Below are 16,134 nucleotides of genomic sequence, written 5' to 3' on the forward strand. Positions count from 1 at the left end.
GAAGAGTTCAGTGTTTTTTATTATGCAGGAAGCTCCATCCCACTTCAGACTCATTCCTTTCATGGAGCCAAAGCAGCAGACCCCAGTGTGAAGTCTCCCTTCCTTGCAGAGCAGGATCCCACCAGCTCTCCCTGGCTTTTGCTTCCCTGCCCACCCAGGATCCAGATGGAAGTGACTGATGGGTGTTGCTTTCCTCAGCTCTGGGGTTCTGTAGGATGGGAGGATGTGAGGAAAAAAGCACAGAACTGTTCTGTTTGCTTTCACAAGTATAGATTATTAAGACCTAAATATTCCTTTAGTGTTCATGGAGCATAATGACAGAACCTCTCATCCCCAGAGCTGACTGGGACAGACTTGTAGGAACAGATCCTTAATCTGAGAAACAGATGAGTGTGAAGAGGAGAGCAATCAAAGGGAAGTTTTGAGGGCACACGATAAGACCTGCCAGAGGATAAAGATGAGTTGCTAGCTCCTGAGTACACCCTGACTGTCAGGAATCATCCTGCACAAGAACTGTTGTCTGGAAGGAGCCAGGAAAGCCCACGGGGTCTGCTATAAAGGTATTTATTTGGGGTGCACATTGTTGGCTGAGCCTTGCTTTAGAAGGGGATGAAGCACATGGCTTCTCACTGCTGTAAGGACTGAATTGCTTATGGACAGCAACTGGTTAACTGCTACTTGCCATATATAAGGGAAATTGGGCAAGAGCCAAAATAAAGGGAACTAGTGAAAGGAGACTGGGTCAGAGGAGGTGTTGGATTGGAGCCAGGCTGGAGGAGAAAGCCTGAGATGAGATGTGTGTTTAGTTACTGATTTGGAATTACTCAGAAAGCAAAGCCCCGGGAAGAGCTGAGCTGTGACCTATTCAGAGTCCTCTCTGTTAGAAATGGAAGAATGAGAATCCATTTAATTAAAAACCCCACAAATTTAATCCAGAAAAAAGCTGCTGATGTTTGCAAACAAACTTCTAAAACTCTGGTGAGTACAATGTTTAAAAAGAGGAAAAATATACAAACCCAAGGAATATCCAGCCCTTATCCTAATGCCCATTCCATTTAAAAAAATATGAAGAAAAAAGGTTGTGTTTTTTTCCTGGACCATAGTGTGGTGGATAGGCAGTAGAGGTATTGACATTGAAACTTGGGATTACCCAGCCAAAAGGAGCTTTCAGGGAAAGGAAACAACAGCTCCAAACCTTAAGTGTGGTGGTTACACTGTGCTTGAAGAAAACTGAGTGATTGTGTGGGTCTGAAATGTTAGTGACACCCACCCTGTGACCAGCAAGTAGGTGAGGACTTGGGAGTAACTGTTTCTGTGCTGATATCTTTAGCAATTCTAAAAAGTGGAAGAGAAAACAAAGGAGAAAATCTGAATTGTTTTCAAGAACGTTTTTACAGCTTTCCATGAGATGCCCGTGGATTTCTAATGAGTAAAACATGTTAATGTGTTTTGTAAGATTCCACTAGAAACAGAAAAAGGACACACAAGTTATTTTGACCTTTTTTTATTTTCCCCTTCAAAAAGTTCCTGTGCCTTGACAGCTTTTCTGGAAGAAAGGCAAAGGAAGTTTAGGAGAAAAAGAAATGGAGCTGGGAGGGAAGCATCCACGTACCTGCCCTACTGTGAGCTTCCTGGGAATTCTGGCTCAGTGTGTGTGCCCTTCAGATCCTCACTGCTGCTGAAGCTTGTGTCTTTTGAGGGGAAGAATTAGCTACACCAAAAGGTGAAGGTCCCAGATCCTACAGAAAGAGGGGCCTTGGGGAGCTGGAGACATCAGTGTCCCCAGAGCTTGGGACAGAGACAGGAGTGCAGAGTGCCAGCTCCCAAAGCAGTTGGCTAAAATCTCCTCTGCTAAGCTACAATTGATGTAACAAGTCACAAAATGCCAGGAGGCTTAATATGTAACATGACAGTCCTGAAAAAATGTTTTCATAAGCTGGTGTCATGTTGTTTTGCTTTTGCAAGTAAGTATTTTTGAACCTTTTCTCTGTGATTATTATTTTATTGTTATTTTTAGTTGTCTTTTCTTTAGAGTCGCCTTTTACCAGTTTGGCTTCCTCTTTCTTCAAAGTTACAGTGCTTGGTTAGCTTAGCCAAAAAACTTATCTCAAGAAAAATTTATCTTAACAATAAATTAAAGCAAATTCTTTCCTCTGGCCGTTTCCTTTTGCCTTTCTTTTTATTTTTATTGAGATCTTCGTAGTATTGAGATCTTCATCAGTAGATGCTGACTTGGAGTCCCACAACATTGCAAACTGAATAAAATTCAAGTGTTTTGTCATCATTTTAAGATACCAGCATCTGAGGAGGTCATCCAGGCTGTTATTTGCCTTCAGGCAGGAGTCAGGGGAGAAAAAGTTTCATTTTAAGTTTCTAATAAATAAGAAAATCCTTAGAGCTTTCAGTCATTCATATTGTCAGTGGCTTTGCCTAAACTGTGGGACCTGACTCTTCAGTGACTTTGTACCTTTTTGGGATGGTTTTTCTGGGAAGGAAGCTGCTTCCCTGAGCAGCACTGATGCTCCAGTGGAAGGAAATCTGAATATGTCCTTTAGTCTTTGCAATTTTGAATACAAACTATAAAAATACGAACTATAGAAATACTGATGTCCCTTCCTCTTCAGAGGTGGGAAGAACTGTTCAATGACAATTTTTCTACCTGCTTTTTGTCTTTTTCCTAAAACTGCCTGTAAAAAGCTGTCTGGTGCCATTGTTGGTAAGAGAGAAGCACTCCTGTGAGTGGGAATTCCATCAGGGTTGTTGTATTCCAGCAGTGTGGTGGTGATGTAAATCCCAGTCCCTGAGTGCTAAAGAAATTTGTCTGGGCAGTGCTAATAATGCCTTTCTTTCCTGGTTCTGTAGTGTATTCACATAGATTTTCTCAAAATCCAGACTAAAAATCACCTCTGTAATTGCATGATGAAGAAGGTAAAGAGCCCCTTGTCATTTCTGTCTTTGGGAATGAAGTTATCAGCCCCCTTCTCCAGAGCTTGTTGAGGAAAGGAAACAGCCTGGTTGTGATGGGAGATGGATTTTGGGGCAGCTGTTAAGATTTTGCAAAATGGGATTTCATAACCTTTGTCAGCTAAGCTTGTGGCCTTTCCTAAAAAGATTGCTGGCTGACAAATTTACAGCAATCTGGGCTGTGCAGAGAATTTGCAAATTAATGGCTAAACCATAAGGGGAAAAATCTGGTCTGTTTATTGGAGAATTTACAAGTACCACTTTTCTGCATATTGGGTATTTTTCCTCCTTTCTCTTTTCTTCCATTCAGTGATTCCTTACATTTATCTAATGACACAAATTACCTGCAAGAGGCCTTAACCATATCCCAGTTTTTTCACTATGATGGCAAACAGCAGAGGTTTGTTTGGTTTTTTTCAGATATCTGATTGTTAATGTTTTTTTTCTTTCCCCTTTTTCTGATGATGTCTAAAAGCTATAACAGCTTTTATCATTTTATCATGCACTGAAAGGGCTTAAGTGGGAAAAATTTGCATCCTTAATTCTCTGGATATTTGTTGGTTACACAGCTGTCAGTCCCAAAACCTGCATTTTGTTGGTGTCTCTTACATGGTTTTCCTCTGCAGCACAACACCTTTTTTCCCTACAGTGCTCCATTTTGGCAAAAGCTGGAAAATCAATTTTAAGAAGCTTCACATTGTTTTATTATTTCCAGAGCCGTGCTCTGGAATCCTAGGATATTTTCAAATACTCCATGTAGCTACTAACCAAGTGCCTGTCCCATAAACTCTGTTGTCCAAACCAATTACCCAGTCATTTCTCATCCCCAAGAATTTTTAATTTACATCTCTGTGTGCATGATACTGAGTAGTAAAATGCTCCTTTTACAACCTGGTGCTCTTTGTTCCAGGAACGTTTACAAGGATTACAGGTTCCTTGAGCTTGCCTGTGACTCCCAGGAGGAAGTGGATAGCTGGAAGGCATCTCTGCTACGAGCTGGGGTCTATCCTGATAAATCCTCTGTAAGTTCCACAGCTCACTAATTTTCCAGTAGCTTCTCTTTTTGAGACAGAAAAAAACCCAGTTGTGTCATCTGGGAAACCCAGTGAGTGTATGTATGTCCAGAAGGCCTTTTTGTTGGACTTTTCTGGGATAATTTTGAAATTATTGATAAGGAAATATTTTAAGATTGATTTGGGCATCCAGTCTCAATATTTACAAAGAACCCTCCAAAGTAAATCCCAACTAAATCTAAAATGTTCTCTGTTGGATCCGTGTGGTAAAAGCGTTCAGAAATGTGGAGTTTCCTGAGTTGAATTGTTTCTAGTAATGTCTTCTAAGATGTGCTTTGAAGGGTTTATTCCCTCAAACTCTGTATTGCAGAACTGGCAGGAGCATTTCTGACAACTGTGTATTTATTTTACTGACTCACTGCATGGTTTTTGTGTATGAAACACATGCTAAACCTTTCCAAAGGCACTTTTACTCAGCTAAGCTTCATGTGAAGCAAACTGAACAGGGTACTTTTAAAAAGCCTCAGTAAATAGATAAATAAAATCCTGTAAGTAAATACAGAATACAGGGGAAAAAAAAAAAAAAAAAAAACAAAAAAGTTGGGAAGCAGAATATACCTGGCTACCATTTCAAATATTTTGATATCTTTGTTATTTTGCTATTTCATGTTGAGTGAAGGCTTGTAGAGATATATCCAGAAAGGAGGCTGACTTCAGAAAATACACCTTAGAGCTTTTGGAAGTTTCTCTAATGCATGGTACACCTTTTTCTCAGTAAATCTGCTGATCCACTAGATTCCTCCAGTGGAAGAGCTCTTCTGAGAAATGATCCTTTGATTTGGATGGAGTTTGTTCTTCCTGCTTGTTTTCCATGGCAAGGCCATGTCCCTAATTCCAGGCTCTTGTGTTATCTTCTGTTATTTACATCTTTCTTTTCCTTATGTTTCCCTTGTACTTGTGATGCCTGACAGTATAAATCTGCCAAGCTCCATCTCCTCTAGCACACAAACAACCCTCAGCTTCCTCTCATTCTAAGTTTCAATGCTACCATCAAAAGATAAATCAGAGATTCCTTGACCTTCTGGATTTTCTCCAGTTATCAGAGGAATAAACAGATACAGTGGTGATTATTTTTTAGAATAGGTCAGGTAAGAATTTAGCAGGAGATGCACCAGGTATTTGAGACTTTTTTAAAAACAATTTTGATGACTCTTCAGTATGTTGCCTGTCCTGGTAGATCAGTTCCTACCTAATACCATCAGAAGGAATTTACAATTATTCATTTCAAGAGGTTGCTTAATTAATTACTAGGATCTTGTGCATTGTTTTGTTCTCTTGCTCAGGTTTTAATAATGATGTCAAAAGAGCATCTTGCTGCCTCTGGTTTAATCCTGCGTTCTGTGATGTGTTCATTGCATCTGGTACTTTATTGCTAAACAAGACAGACTGGTTGGATTTCTAAACTTCTCTTCTGACCCCTGTCTCTCCCTTCCCCCTAAAAATATTCTGTATTTGAGATATGTTTACAAGAATTTCTTCTTTTTGTTTGAAGTTAGTCTGTCAGAGGAGTCTGAAACACAAGATGAGACACTTCCTTGAAAGACTGAAGTAGAGGGTAGTCAAAATTCAGTTCTCCTTTGATCTGCAATTACCCTTACATTACAAAAAGAGTGAATATTATTTTTCCAAGATCCTTGAAATTCACTCACCACTCTTTCAAGCTGTTCAGGAAAGATGCTTGATACTACTCTAATCTTGCAAAGCACTTTTTTCCTACATTACTAGAGGTCCAAAGGTGGATTGCAAGCTTGCTGCTAAAGGTTCGAATTTTGCAAGGAAAAAGCTCCAAGGCCCAGGTTACCTTAGAAGCTCTGGTGAGCAAAAAAATCAGCAGCATTTCATTATCATCCTTTGCATACTCCTCAGTTTCACTCTTCCCTCTGGCAATGTAAAACAGTTTTGGAGGCAACTCCACTGATCCTTTATTCTCTTAGACCGTATTTTTATGTAAGAGACTGCCAGGAAATGGCAGCAACTTAAATTTGCTTTAGTGCTTCCCACAGCTTTGCCATCCCAGAGTTAAAGAGGAGAAGGGATCCTCTACCCCTTCCCTACTGCCCTTCTTGCTCTTTCATGTGTGAGTCCCAGCCGTTGACACTGAGTATCCAGGGCTTTGGCACCAGAGGCAGAAAAATTGCTGCTCAGAAATGAAAAATGGACTCAGAGTGCTGTAAACCTGGAGTATTGCTGTGGGGCTGCTTTCTGTAGCTGGCAGAGCAGGGTGTTCAGCCTGGGATGTGAAAGCCAAGCTGTGTCCTTTCCTCAACACTTCTGCTCATGTACAAAGATGCTGGTGTAAAACCCAACGCAGATGCTCCTTGCTGGGTTGCTCCTGTAGTGGCAGGAAAAGTAGAAATTTGTCACTGAATTAGAGATTTGTTCTTAATTCTCACCAGGGGCAGGTCTCTCAACTGAGAATATTCATTTGTTGGGATCTTAGTGCTACTTAAAATTGTGTGATTACGGTGGTAATGGGGCTCAGGTCTTACTGCCATGAATATGACCTCTGTGTCTAACTTAATCCTATAGGTTAAAGCCATTTTTCCTGATCTTTAGTGCTTTTTTGCCTCAACAATTCTCCTCAATACCAACAAAAGGCCAGAGCTCACCCCATCCCTCCACTTCCAAGCTTCATTTTCCCTAATTCTCTGGCTCTCAGCACATGGAGCTCCAGAGTCACGTTCGTGTATTCACTCTCTTGTTAATGTCTCCTTAAACACCCCTCAGTGCTGCTCTCTGAGCCCCCAAATTCTTTTGCACTTTGCCAAGTCACCTCCTCCCCCCAGGAGATTTGGTCCTGTCAGTACAAGGGCTTTGACAGCCACCCATCTAGCAGTGAATCAGTGTTTTTATTTTTCCAACTCATATGCAAGTCAGCTTGCTTGATAGAAATCACACTGTGGCCAATTCCCTTTGAAATGAGATCTCCATCTGCCAGCTGACTTTACTGCTGCCTTCCTCCACTGATGCATCCAAACCCCTCCTTTTTCTTTTTTCAAAAATGACTACGACTTTGTGACTAACCTTCCAGACTGTATTTCTCAACTGGAGGCTGCTGTTTACTTTGGCTGACTTCCCACTGTATATTACACACTCTTTGTGCCAGCTCATGGCAAAACTCACAATTAAAAAAAAAATAAATAGTAGCACAGATGTTTGTTGTCACTTGCTCTCCCTGCTTTACCTTGCTAGGACCACTCATTCCTTTACCCCTCTCCCCTAATGCCATCTCTCCATTTTTATTGCTAATCAAAAAGTTCAGGATTTGCTTTTTTTAAAAAAAATCATGAAAATTTCCACTTGTTGGGAGTGGCTGTCGTGCAAGGCTTCAGACATGTTCAGGGGCTTGCTTTGCCTCCTGGAAGTTCACATGAAAATCCCTCTGGCTTCCAGCCCATCCCTAGATCATTTCAGGCCTCATTTTGCTTTCCCTGTCCACCAAATCCCTAGGACCTGGTCCTGATTTACACTGCAGAAAGCAAAAGTGGAATCAGAATGTTTGTGTCGGGAGGAAATGTTGGAAAACAGAGCAACCTTACAGCTTCCCCCAACATTTCCAGTCCTTTGCACATGCCCTGTGCTCCCCTGGCTGCTGCCTCACTATGGAGTCAGTGACTGTTCCTTGAGTCAGTTCCTCACTTGGTTTGAGCTCTTGCCAGAACTGTATGAGTTAGACTGCATGCATGTAAAATAAATGGCTAATATTTCTTTTTTTTTCTTTTTTTTTTCCCTCCTTGCTGCATCCTGCAAAGGGGAACAACAGAGTAAGTTGGCCTTTTACAAAATGCTTTTGTGTATTGTCTCAAGGATTTTATCAGGGGGAAAAAAAAGGTTTTTTTTAATTTTGGTTCACAAAAAGTGTCTTCTAGAAAGCTCTTAGCATCTCTTTGTTTTAATTTTGGGGAAGGAGATGCAATAAGTGTTACTGGAATGTTGTTTTTTAAGGCATTTCAGGAAGAATGCTGCTATAAAATAGTTTTGGGAGCAAAGCTTATGAAGGTATAGTAATAAAGCCCTTCTGAGGAAAGGTTACTACACTCTCATGAAACTCATTACAGCTGGATTTTTTGACCATACATCAAAGCCTTGTATTAATGGGTCGTTATAAAAACCCAGCACTAAAGTCTTAAATAACAGATTTGCTGGGGTTGTTGGCTGAGCTGAACTAGATCAGTGTGCTGGCTTTGAAGGTGCCTTAAAATGGATGGAGGAGGGTGGGGTCAACATTTGACTTGGCTTCTAGACCCTTGATGTGTTCCAGCTGGACAGCAGCAGAAGGGTGTGGGGTGTGGAGAAGGAGAACTGAAATATTCATGGTAGATTGGTAGATTTCTTTTTTTTTTTTTTTTTTTTTTGAAAATAAGCAGCACATAAAAAGACACATTTGCTGATCTTGAGCTGATAAACTAATAATGAAACTAATAATGAAGCTTCCCAGGGTTAGATCTTTTTACAGCCATTTTGACTGAGTTTAGGAATGGAAAGGGCACATCTCACACTTTGGAAGAGGATGCAGAGAGAGTTTGTCATGCCATGGAAAGAAGTTACACAGCTTTGTGCCTTTTCCCTTCCCCCCTCCCTCTTTTGGTATGTTAACCCTTAGGAAGATGGATCTGGAGCATCAGAGGAGGCTTCATAGCAAATGTTGAAAGCAGCCTCTGAAATACTGCCTGTAGCATCTCATTGTAAGCTTGAAGCATTTCTGAGGGGTTTGGGAAAGACCCAGATGCATTTTAAATGTTCTGAAGGTGAGGGAATTTTGTCTGCTTTTAATTTTTCTATTTTTAACCAGTTTTTGACCACTTACATCTCCAGAGTAGCTGGGCTCAGAAGCACCAAAACCCTTCTCCTTTGTTGGCCTGCCTGATGGTTTCTCAAAGCTTTTTATGCTGCAAAGCTGCAAAATCCTCCCTTACTCTTCTGGTACAGATTTCTGGTAAGGTTTTCCTGGGTACCTCCCAGAAGTGCTGCCCAGCCTGGCACTCAGATCATGCCATATGCAAGGATGTGGCTGCTTTGGTACCTCTGCCTTTAGCTCTGCTCTCTAAGATTTACAAAAGTAAAAATAAACATTGGAGTAATGAGTTCCTAAGAAAAAAAGGGGAGAAGGGAAGTGAAGAGGCTTTATGCTAGGCAGCTGACTACTAATCACTTATTTTTCCTTTTTGTTGTCACACCATCATTAAGGTGAGATTTCTCACATGGTTAAAGATAAATATAGCTTCAAAAGCTTTGTTGAATAAAATCTGTAACAGGATTATGTGGAATGAGGTAATGGAGAAGCACCTCATTGAACAAGCACATGTTGGCAAGCCCCATCTTACTAATATTAAAAGTGAAGTCCACATGGCAGCCCTGCTCAGAGGCTGTGCAGAACATTGTAGCTTCAGTCCAGGTGCAGGAGGGACAGGAGCTGTTTATCTGCATCAGCTTCATTTAAAAAATGACAAAAAAAATCCCCTCAAAACATCCCTCCCAACATCTCTCTTTCAAAACAACAGCGGGATCTATGACAATCTCATCAAGTCCAGTTTCAATAAACATCTGGGCTTAAAGATCAGATGCTGTGGCCTCAAGGAATTTTTATTCCAAATTTTTGGGCACTTGGGCAGTAAAACAACAACAGAAAAACCTGAAGTGTCACCTTTTAATATAAAAAAATCACTTTCCTTTGTCATACTTAAAAAAAATCTGTTTATTTGAATGATCAAACACTTTAATACTGATCTCAGACTTGAGAAAATTCAACTTGGAGATTAAAAATTGGATAAAATGTCTTTTTACAGAGAAAGTGACTATAAAGTTCTTATCTTCTGATTGTTTTGCACCACTGTGCTTGCTGATAGCCTTCACAAAACATACAGAACTAGCGTGTATATCCTGTATTCATTCATCTCAGTGGAGCTGTCAGATACCCCAGTGCTCATGAAAATTCACTGAATATAAAATCAGTGTCATTGAGTTTGAGTTTTCTCTTGGGGAAACCCAGAATTGAAAGGAGAAGGAAAATACTCTCCCTGCCAGGTGAGTTTGCACGATGTTATTCCTTAAAATACTCATTGTGGATGAGAGCAGCTCTCTCTGTTCTGTTCATCCAGTTCTTGTTTAACTGTGGATGTGTAAATTTAAATTCCATGCCAGAAGCCACTTGTACCTCTGCTTTGAAATAAGGGTTTCACATTCAGCCATGATTCTGAAAGGCTTCAGGTACCTCCCAGATCCAAACTCTGCCAATTCCTGGTTGTGGGGATGCTTGAGGAGTGCCCCAGCCAGATTCAAACTGAAAGTGGATCTGTGCTGGGATTGCTGAGGTTTGAGTTAAGTTCCTAAACCAGAAAGAGTGTTGAAAGCCAGGTTGGATGGGGCTTGGAGCACCCTGGGCTGTGGGAGGTGTCCCTGCCCATGCAGGGGTTGGAACTGGATGAGCTTTAAGGTCCCTTCCAACCCAAACCAGTCTGGGATTTATTTGGGTTTGTTGCAGAGTAATAAGTAGAAAAGCAAACCCTGGACATGTGTCTGAGAGTTAAATGGTGTGTACAAGTGTCAACTGTGCATTTACTGTTTTTATTATTATTATTATTATTAATTTTTAACTAATATATTTAAGAAAAGGAAGGCATTGAATTCTAGGAAAAGAGGGATCCACTTCAGTTATAACTAAAATTGGCCTTGGACCAACTAGGTTTAAAAATAACTTTCAAATTAAAGAAGTGCTAATTTTTTTTTTTCTTTCCCAGTGGAAAAATGCCATGATTTTATAGCCAGTATCTCAGTCATTGCTTTGAACAGATAAATTGAATTTTACAATGAAGTCCTGGCAAAGGAGCAGAGCCAGAGAGTGAGGGTGCAGCTGCACACAGGGATCAGAACAAGTCCCAAACAGAGGTTGGAAATGCAAAGGCAATCTGATTTTCGGTGCCTTTCTTTCTGCCTTACTCTTTCAAGGCTGTGAAAATGTATTTTAGTTAAAAACTGTCCTCTTGTTCTCTTAAATATTTCCTCTTCAAACAAAAGGTAGATACAAGCTTGTTCTCTGAGGAAAGGAGCAGCCCTGGTTTAAATAAAAAAGTGAAATAATTGCTGGCATGAGAGAGTTAAAAAATGTCCAGGGAAAAAGAAATTCCTTGTATTGCATCAGTTGCACTGCCTGAAACAAGATGCAGGCTGAGGGACCCAGGGATCCCAAACCCAGTCCCCACAAAGCTGGTAACTGCCTGGCAGGGCTTGGGCTTCGGTGGCTGTCACAGGATTTTACATTTCTGCTCTGAAATGGCTCTGCTGACATGAAGCAAACTCCAGGAAATTGAGGAATGAGGAACCATTTTTTTGATGTCTGCAATGTATTCATGGTGGGCTCTTTCCTGTGCTTTTGGCAAAGCCTCTGCACCTTGGAAATATTTTTCAATGCTTCATACTTTATGGCCCAGCTCATTTTTGCACCAGTTCCACTCTCTTAAAGGATTTCATTGAAACTTCAGGGCGGTGAAAACTTTCTGGTTGTGAAGTTTCTGATCATGGCACAGGAGGGTCAGTTCTGGACATAGAGTCAGAGGAAGGTTCCCAACCTCTAAGGATGCTCCTCCAGCCCTGCTCACTGAGTGCTGGGGGGGAGCAAGGTGCTTCTGGAAGGTTCTGCATCACCCTCTGGCACAAAGGTCCTTTGGACCCCAGGCTGGTACCTTTTGGGTCTCCAGGCTCTGATCCCCTCTTTGGTGCAAGAGGATGGGGTCACCCAGGAGAGGACAGTGCAGAAGAGGAAAGACATCAGTGTAACAAGGCTTTGGGACAAGCCTAAAATATCTTCCATGTCATTATTCCAAGTCAGTAATTGCACAAAAACATTCTCCAGAGTAGTAATTGAGAGCAAATAGAAATTTGAAAGATTTTTTTTCTATCTGCCAAAAATGTCACCAGGCTTGCCCTTCCATAGCATTTACAGTGTAACAGGAAATGTGCTCATTGGATGGGAGGGTGGAGGGCAGCTGGGGAATGGCCAGCTACATCTTTTTTTCTCATTTACAAGAGAAAACAAAATGATCAGGAGAAAATGAATGCTGTTTGCTCTGACTCTGTTTTGGACAAAAGCTGTGTGATGGCCTGGCTGGTACATAGTTCATCCTGCATTTCTTTAACCTGGCCTGTGCATCTTTTTCTGGGGACATTTCTAAGTTGCCATATGCAGAGTTGGATTCAAGTCCCACATTCTAGCAAATCTTTAATTCTGGAGCTCCATTCTCCACTCATGTAACTTTCATGTCATGCTGTCACTTCTCAGCTCCTGTCCCACCTGTTGCCCAGATCCATTGCCACCTTTGCTTGACTGATGGCTCCCCTGTCCTTGTCTCTGTTGTATGGGGTGACATTTGGTAGACTGAGTGCATCAGTTTTGGAGAACTAGGAAGAGCTGGTCATGGGCATTTTGTGGTGTTTGATCAGTGCAGTTCTTTGGTGACTTCCGTACCCTTGTTCTTCAAACCCCTCTTCTAGTATTCCTGTGTTTCCTTCATGTTTGCTCATTATAATCAAACAATTTTTTTAATTCAATGAGAGAATTCTATGTAATTCAGTTCTTTGGTGATTTCCATACCCTTGTTCTTCAGATCCCTCTTCCAGTATTCCTGTGTTTCCTTCACATTTGCTCATTATAATCAGATAATTTTTTTAATTCAAAGAGAGAATTTTATGTAATTCAGTTCTTTGGTGACTTCCATACCCTTGTTCTTCAATCCCTTCTTCCAGTATTTCTGTGTTTCCTTCATGTTTGCTCACTATAATCAGGTAATTTTTTTTAATACAAAGAGAGAATTCCATGTAATTCAGTGTGCTGAGCTCCAATAATGTGTTAAATTATTTGGGTAGGTATAAGCTCTGGTGGGTCAATTCAAAGCTACCATGACACAAGGTGTCAGGTCCATATCAAACTCTTTAAACAGCAAATATTCAACCTTTCCAGGCACACTTGTTGCATGGGAATATCTTGACCTGTTCAAGAGCTGTGGTTTCTGTACTGGTGGGAGCAAACCTAAGGGCATTTAGGGAAATCAGCTAAAGAAATTAATCCACAGCATGGAAGATGAAAAAAATCAGTCTTGTGCAATGTAATTTGGCATCCAGTTGTGGTGGGGTGGTTTCAAACTGCTTGGTTTGCAGGCCTAGATGTTTCCCAGTGGAAGCAGGAACCTCCAGGTAATTAAAAGAAGCCATTCCAGTCCCAGCCCAGTTGTCCCTTGCTGGGTTCTGCAGACACTGTGCAGAAATAGTCTGCAGTTGCTCAGGACCAGGGTCTGGAAACAAGTGTTCCATAATTCTAAATTAGATTTATTAAATGTTATCAGGCTGATTCAGATAGCAGATTCTCAGAAGCACCATGAGGGAGGTTTTTGCTTTGCTGTGAGGGCAGTGAACAAAATGGCAGCACCTGCCCTGTTCCTCGCTTTTGCAGCTCAAACACCTCAACTTCTCTTTGATGTCACCTGAGATGTGGCTGCAAACATCCAAGAGACTGAAATTTTCATGCCAGCTCAGGGGCTCTATGGGCACAGCTCCTTCTTATTCCTCAGCTGAGGGCTTTGTTGTTTAAAAACATCAACTCTGTGCACTTTGTTATGTGTATATTCTGCTGGAAATACCTCTTAACCTGATCAGTGGAGGCTTAGAAATGATAAAATTGCCACCAATCTGGGTCCTGGAAGGGCTGAAAGACAGACATGGTGATGTCCATGGCATTGACTTCCAAACTTCACCTGGTGTGAGTCTTGTCCTCACTGGTGTACATTTTTAGGGGACTGCTGATTTATTTTTTCCATGCTTTCTGTAGTCTGATGAATGTTCTGCTCAAGTGAAGTTCTCCTTTCCTAGAACCAGTGCTGGCACCGTCCGATTGAGTCGGGGATTTCTGCCTCCTGCTGTATTTTTTATTTCATTCCATCTTATTTGTAGAGTTTCTTTTGTAAGCCCCAGCATGATGCCCTCCCAGCAGCTGGTTTTAATACTCTGACCAGATACTATTTGTCTGGAAGCTGCAGTTGTGGACCAAGATCCCATTGTACAAACTTAGAGTCAAACCATGGTTCTTTGCAGTCAAAGAATGATGTGGGAGAATTGATGGATAATTACAGAAGAGTCCTGTCTGTGCTTTTTGTTAAAAGCCTTGTCCCTAACCCTTGAGTGCCTTCAGAAAGAGAGGGTCTGGAGGGAAGCTACCTGTTTGTCACTGGGCTGGTTAGCAAAGGGCAGAAATTCTGTAAAGAAGGAGCCTGGGGGCTTTCACAGGAGCTCTTGCAGCCTGTGAATGCAGCATTAGGAGTGGTTTGGAGTAGATTTGGCAAGATGTCTTCATCTTTTGTACTTTAAAAAGACTTCATTTTTTGAGTATGTAAAAAATTCCTTATGGTTGTCTTTGAAGAGCAAGTGGTGATTACTCCTCCTGTTCTGCTTATTTACCAGACCCTTCAAGTTAGCAATAACAGCTGACAGCTCATTTGAGTCTCCCTCCTTACCTGCTAGAAGCATCTCAGCTGAAAGGAAGGTTGGAAATTTGCTCAAGTGGTTTTGTTGGGTCAATTGTTCAAGTGGTTTTGTTGGGACAGTTGTGCAAGTGATTTAAAATCAGTAATCCTTATGGACCAGCCTAGGTGTAAGCATACATATGAAGTTTTCCATCCTTTTGTTGGTTTCATGGAGTAAGGAATAAATTGATTTTGGCAAATTATTGTTTCAAAGGATTTTACCTGAGACAGAATATACGTGTGGGTGTGTGGTTCAAGAACTCCAGTGTCTTCACTCAGGTATGGGTTTCCTTCAGTGTATCATTGTTTTCCCATCAAAATTCAGATCTTTTCTGTTGGGATTCCACTAGGAAATGTCACGAACTTCTAGAGACCTGTGTCTAGAGTAATTATGATTATTCCTTCTAAGTCTGGACCTCTTGACTATAAACCACTTCACTTTCCTTTGCAGGAGGGAGCAGAAGCTCAGGTGTCCTGAGTGCCCTGGTCCTGTTGCAGCACTTCTCAGTGTGTCCTGTTCCTCTTGTGCCTTTCTCTGTTTCCAGGCAATCATTCCTGCCCCTGCTCTTCCTACTCCAATGTTCCGTCATGGGTCTTGGCATGGTTTACTTGACCTGAAAGATGCTCCTTTAAAGCAGGTACTTGTATCTTGCAGCTGCACTTTTTCTGTGCAAGTCTCTTGCTTCTTCAGCATTGGTGACCTTTAGGCTGCTCTTCCAGAGCTTTTTATAAAACATTTCATCATATATAGCAGAGCATTAAGCTATCTCCCAGAGTTTACATCTAGTCAGAAATACCTGAAAGATTTCACAAATGCCCAGTTTCATCCAAATTCAACCCCCAAGTGACAATGGAAAATTCCAGTTAAGATCTCAGTGATGCTGAGATGCTCATCTGTTGCTGAGCATTTTGGGGAAAACACCGCTTCACTATGGTAACTCCCCAGTCCCTTGGGAATGACTTTTCAATGCTTCCAGCCTTCAGGTTTTTTTCCTTGACAAGTTTCTGGCTAGATCCTGGAAAATTTCTGGAATCTGCTGGGGATCCACATCAGCTGAAAAGATGGGGAGCAGTGCAAAGTAAACCACGTTATGTTCACTGTGAAAAGAGAGAACTTTGGGCAAATTAAAACATCCTCATCCACACTTAACAGCCACAAACTAATTAGAGAGCCAGTTAAATTTACTATGAAGTTGCTATCAAGTTTCCACTCTGTCCTCCTGGCTATCTGCAAAAACTACATACATTCTGTGTGTCAGTTCTGCTTACCAGAGAATTCTTTTGTTAGGCTCCTACCTGGAATCTCCAACGGAAGAGTTTTTTAGTCAGTCCAAGTTCAGACATCATGGTGTTCAGCTCTGGTCATTTGTTTGGAAACCAGCATCATTTCTCTTGTGAGAAATGACTCTAGTGAATTTTAAGTCTGTTTGCTGGCAGAGATGCTTAAAATCACACAACATGCTTCCAAAATGTTGTGCTAGTTAAAAAATAAATATATTAAAGAGAGAGAGAGAGAGAGAGGGAAAGGAAAAGAAAATGAAAGGATAAAAAAAACACCTTGTAGCCAAAGAAATTCTAGATTGCAAGTG

At 41.2% G+C, this 16,134-nt stretch overlaps 1 protein-coding gene across 1 annotated transcript in view; it reads left to right on the plus strand.

Moving 5' to 3' along the window:
• DNM3 (dynamin 3) overlaps positions 1-16,134 on the plus strand; it is a 141,775-nt gene that overhangs the window by 85,269 nt on the left and 40,372 nt on the right. Inside the window, exon 17 of the mRNA XM_071751467.1 lies at positions 3,875-3,986. Coding sequence (XP_071607568.1) covers positions 3,875-3,986 — 112 coding nt within the window. The remainder of the gene's footprint in view (positions 1-3,874; positions 3,987-16,134) is intronic.

The sequence above is a fragment of the Heliangelus exortis genome, chromosome 8, assembly GCF_036169615.1.
Source record: "Heliangelus exortis chromosome 8, bHelExo1.hap1, whole genome shotgun sequence".
Taxonomy (NCBI): Eukaryota; Metazoa; Chordata; class Aves; order Apodiformes; family Trochilidae; genus Heliangelus; species Heliangelus exortis.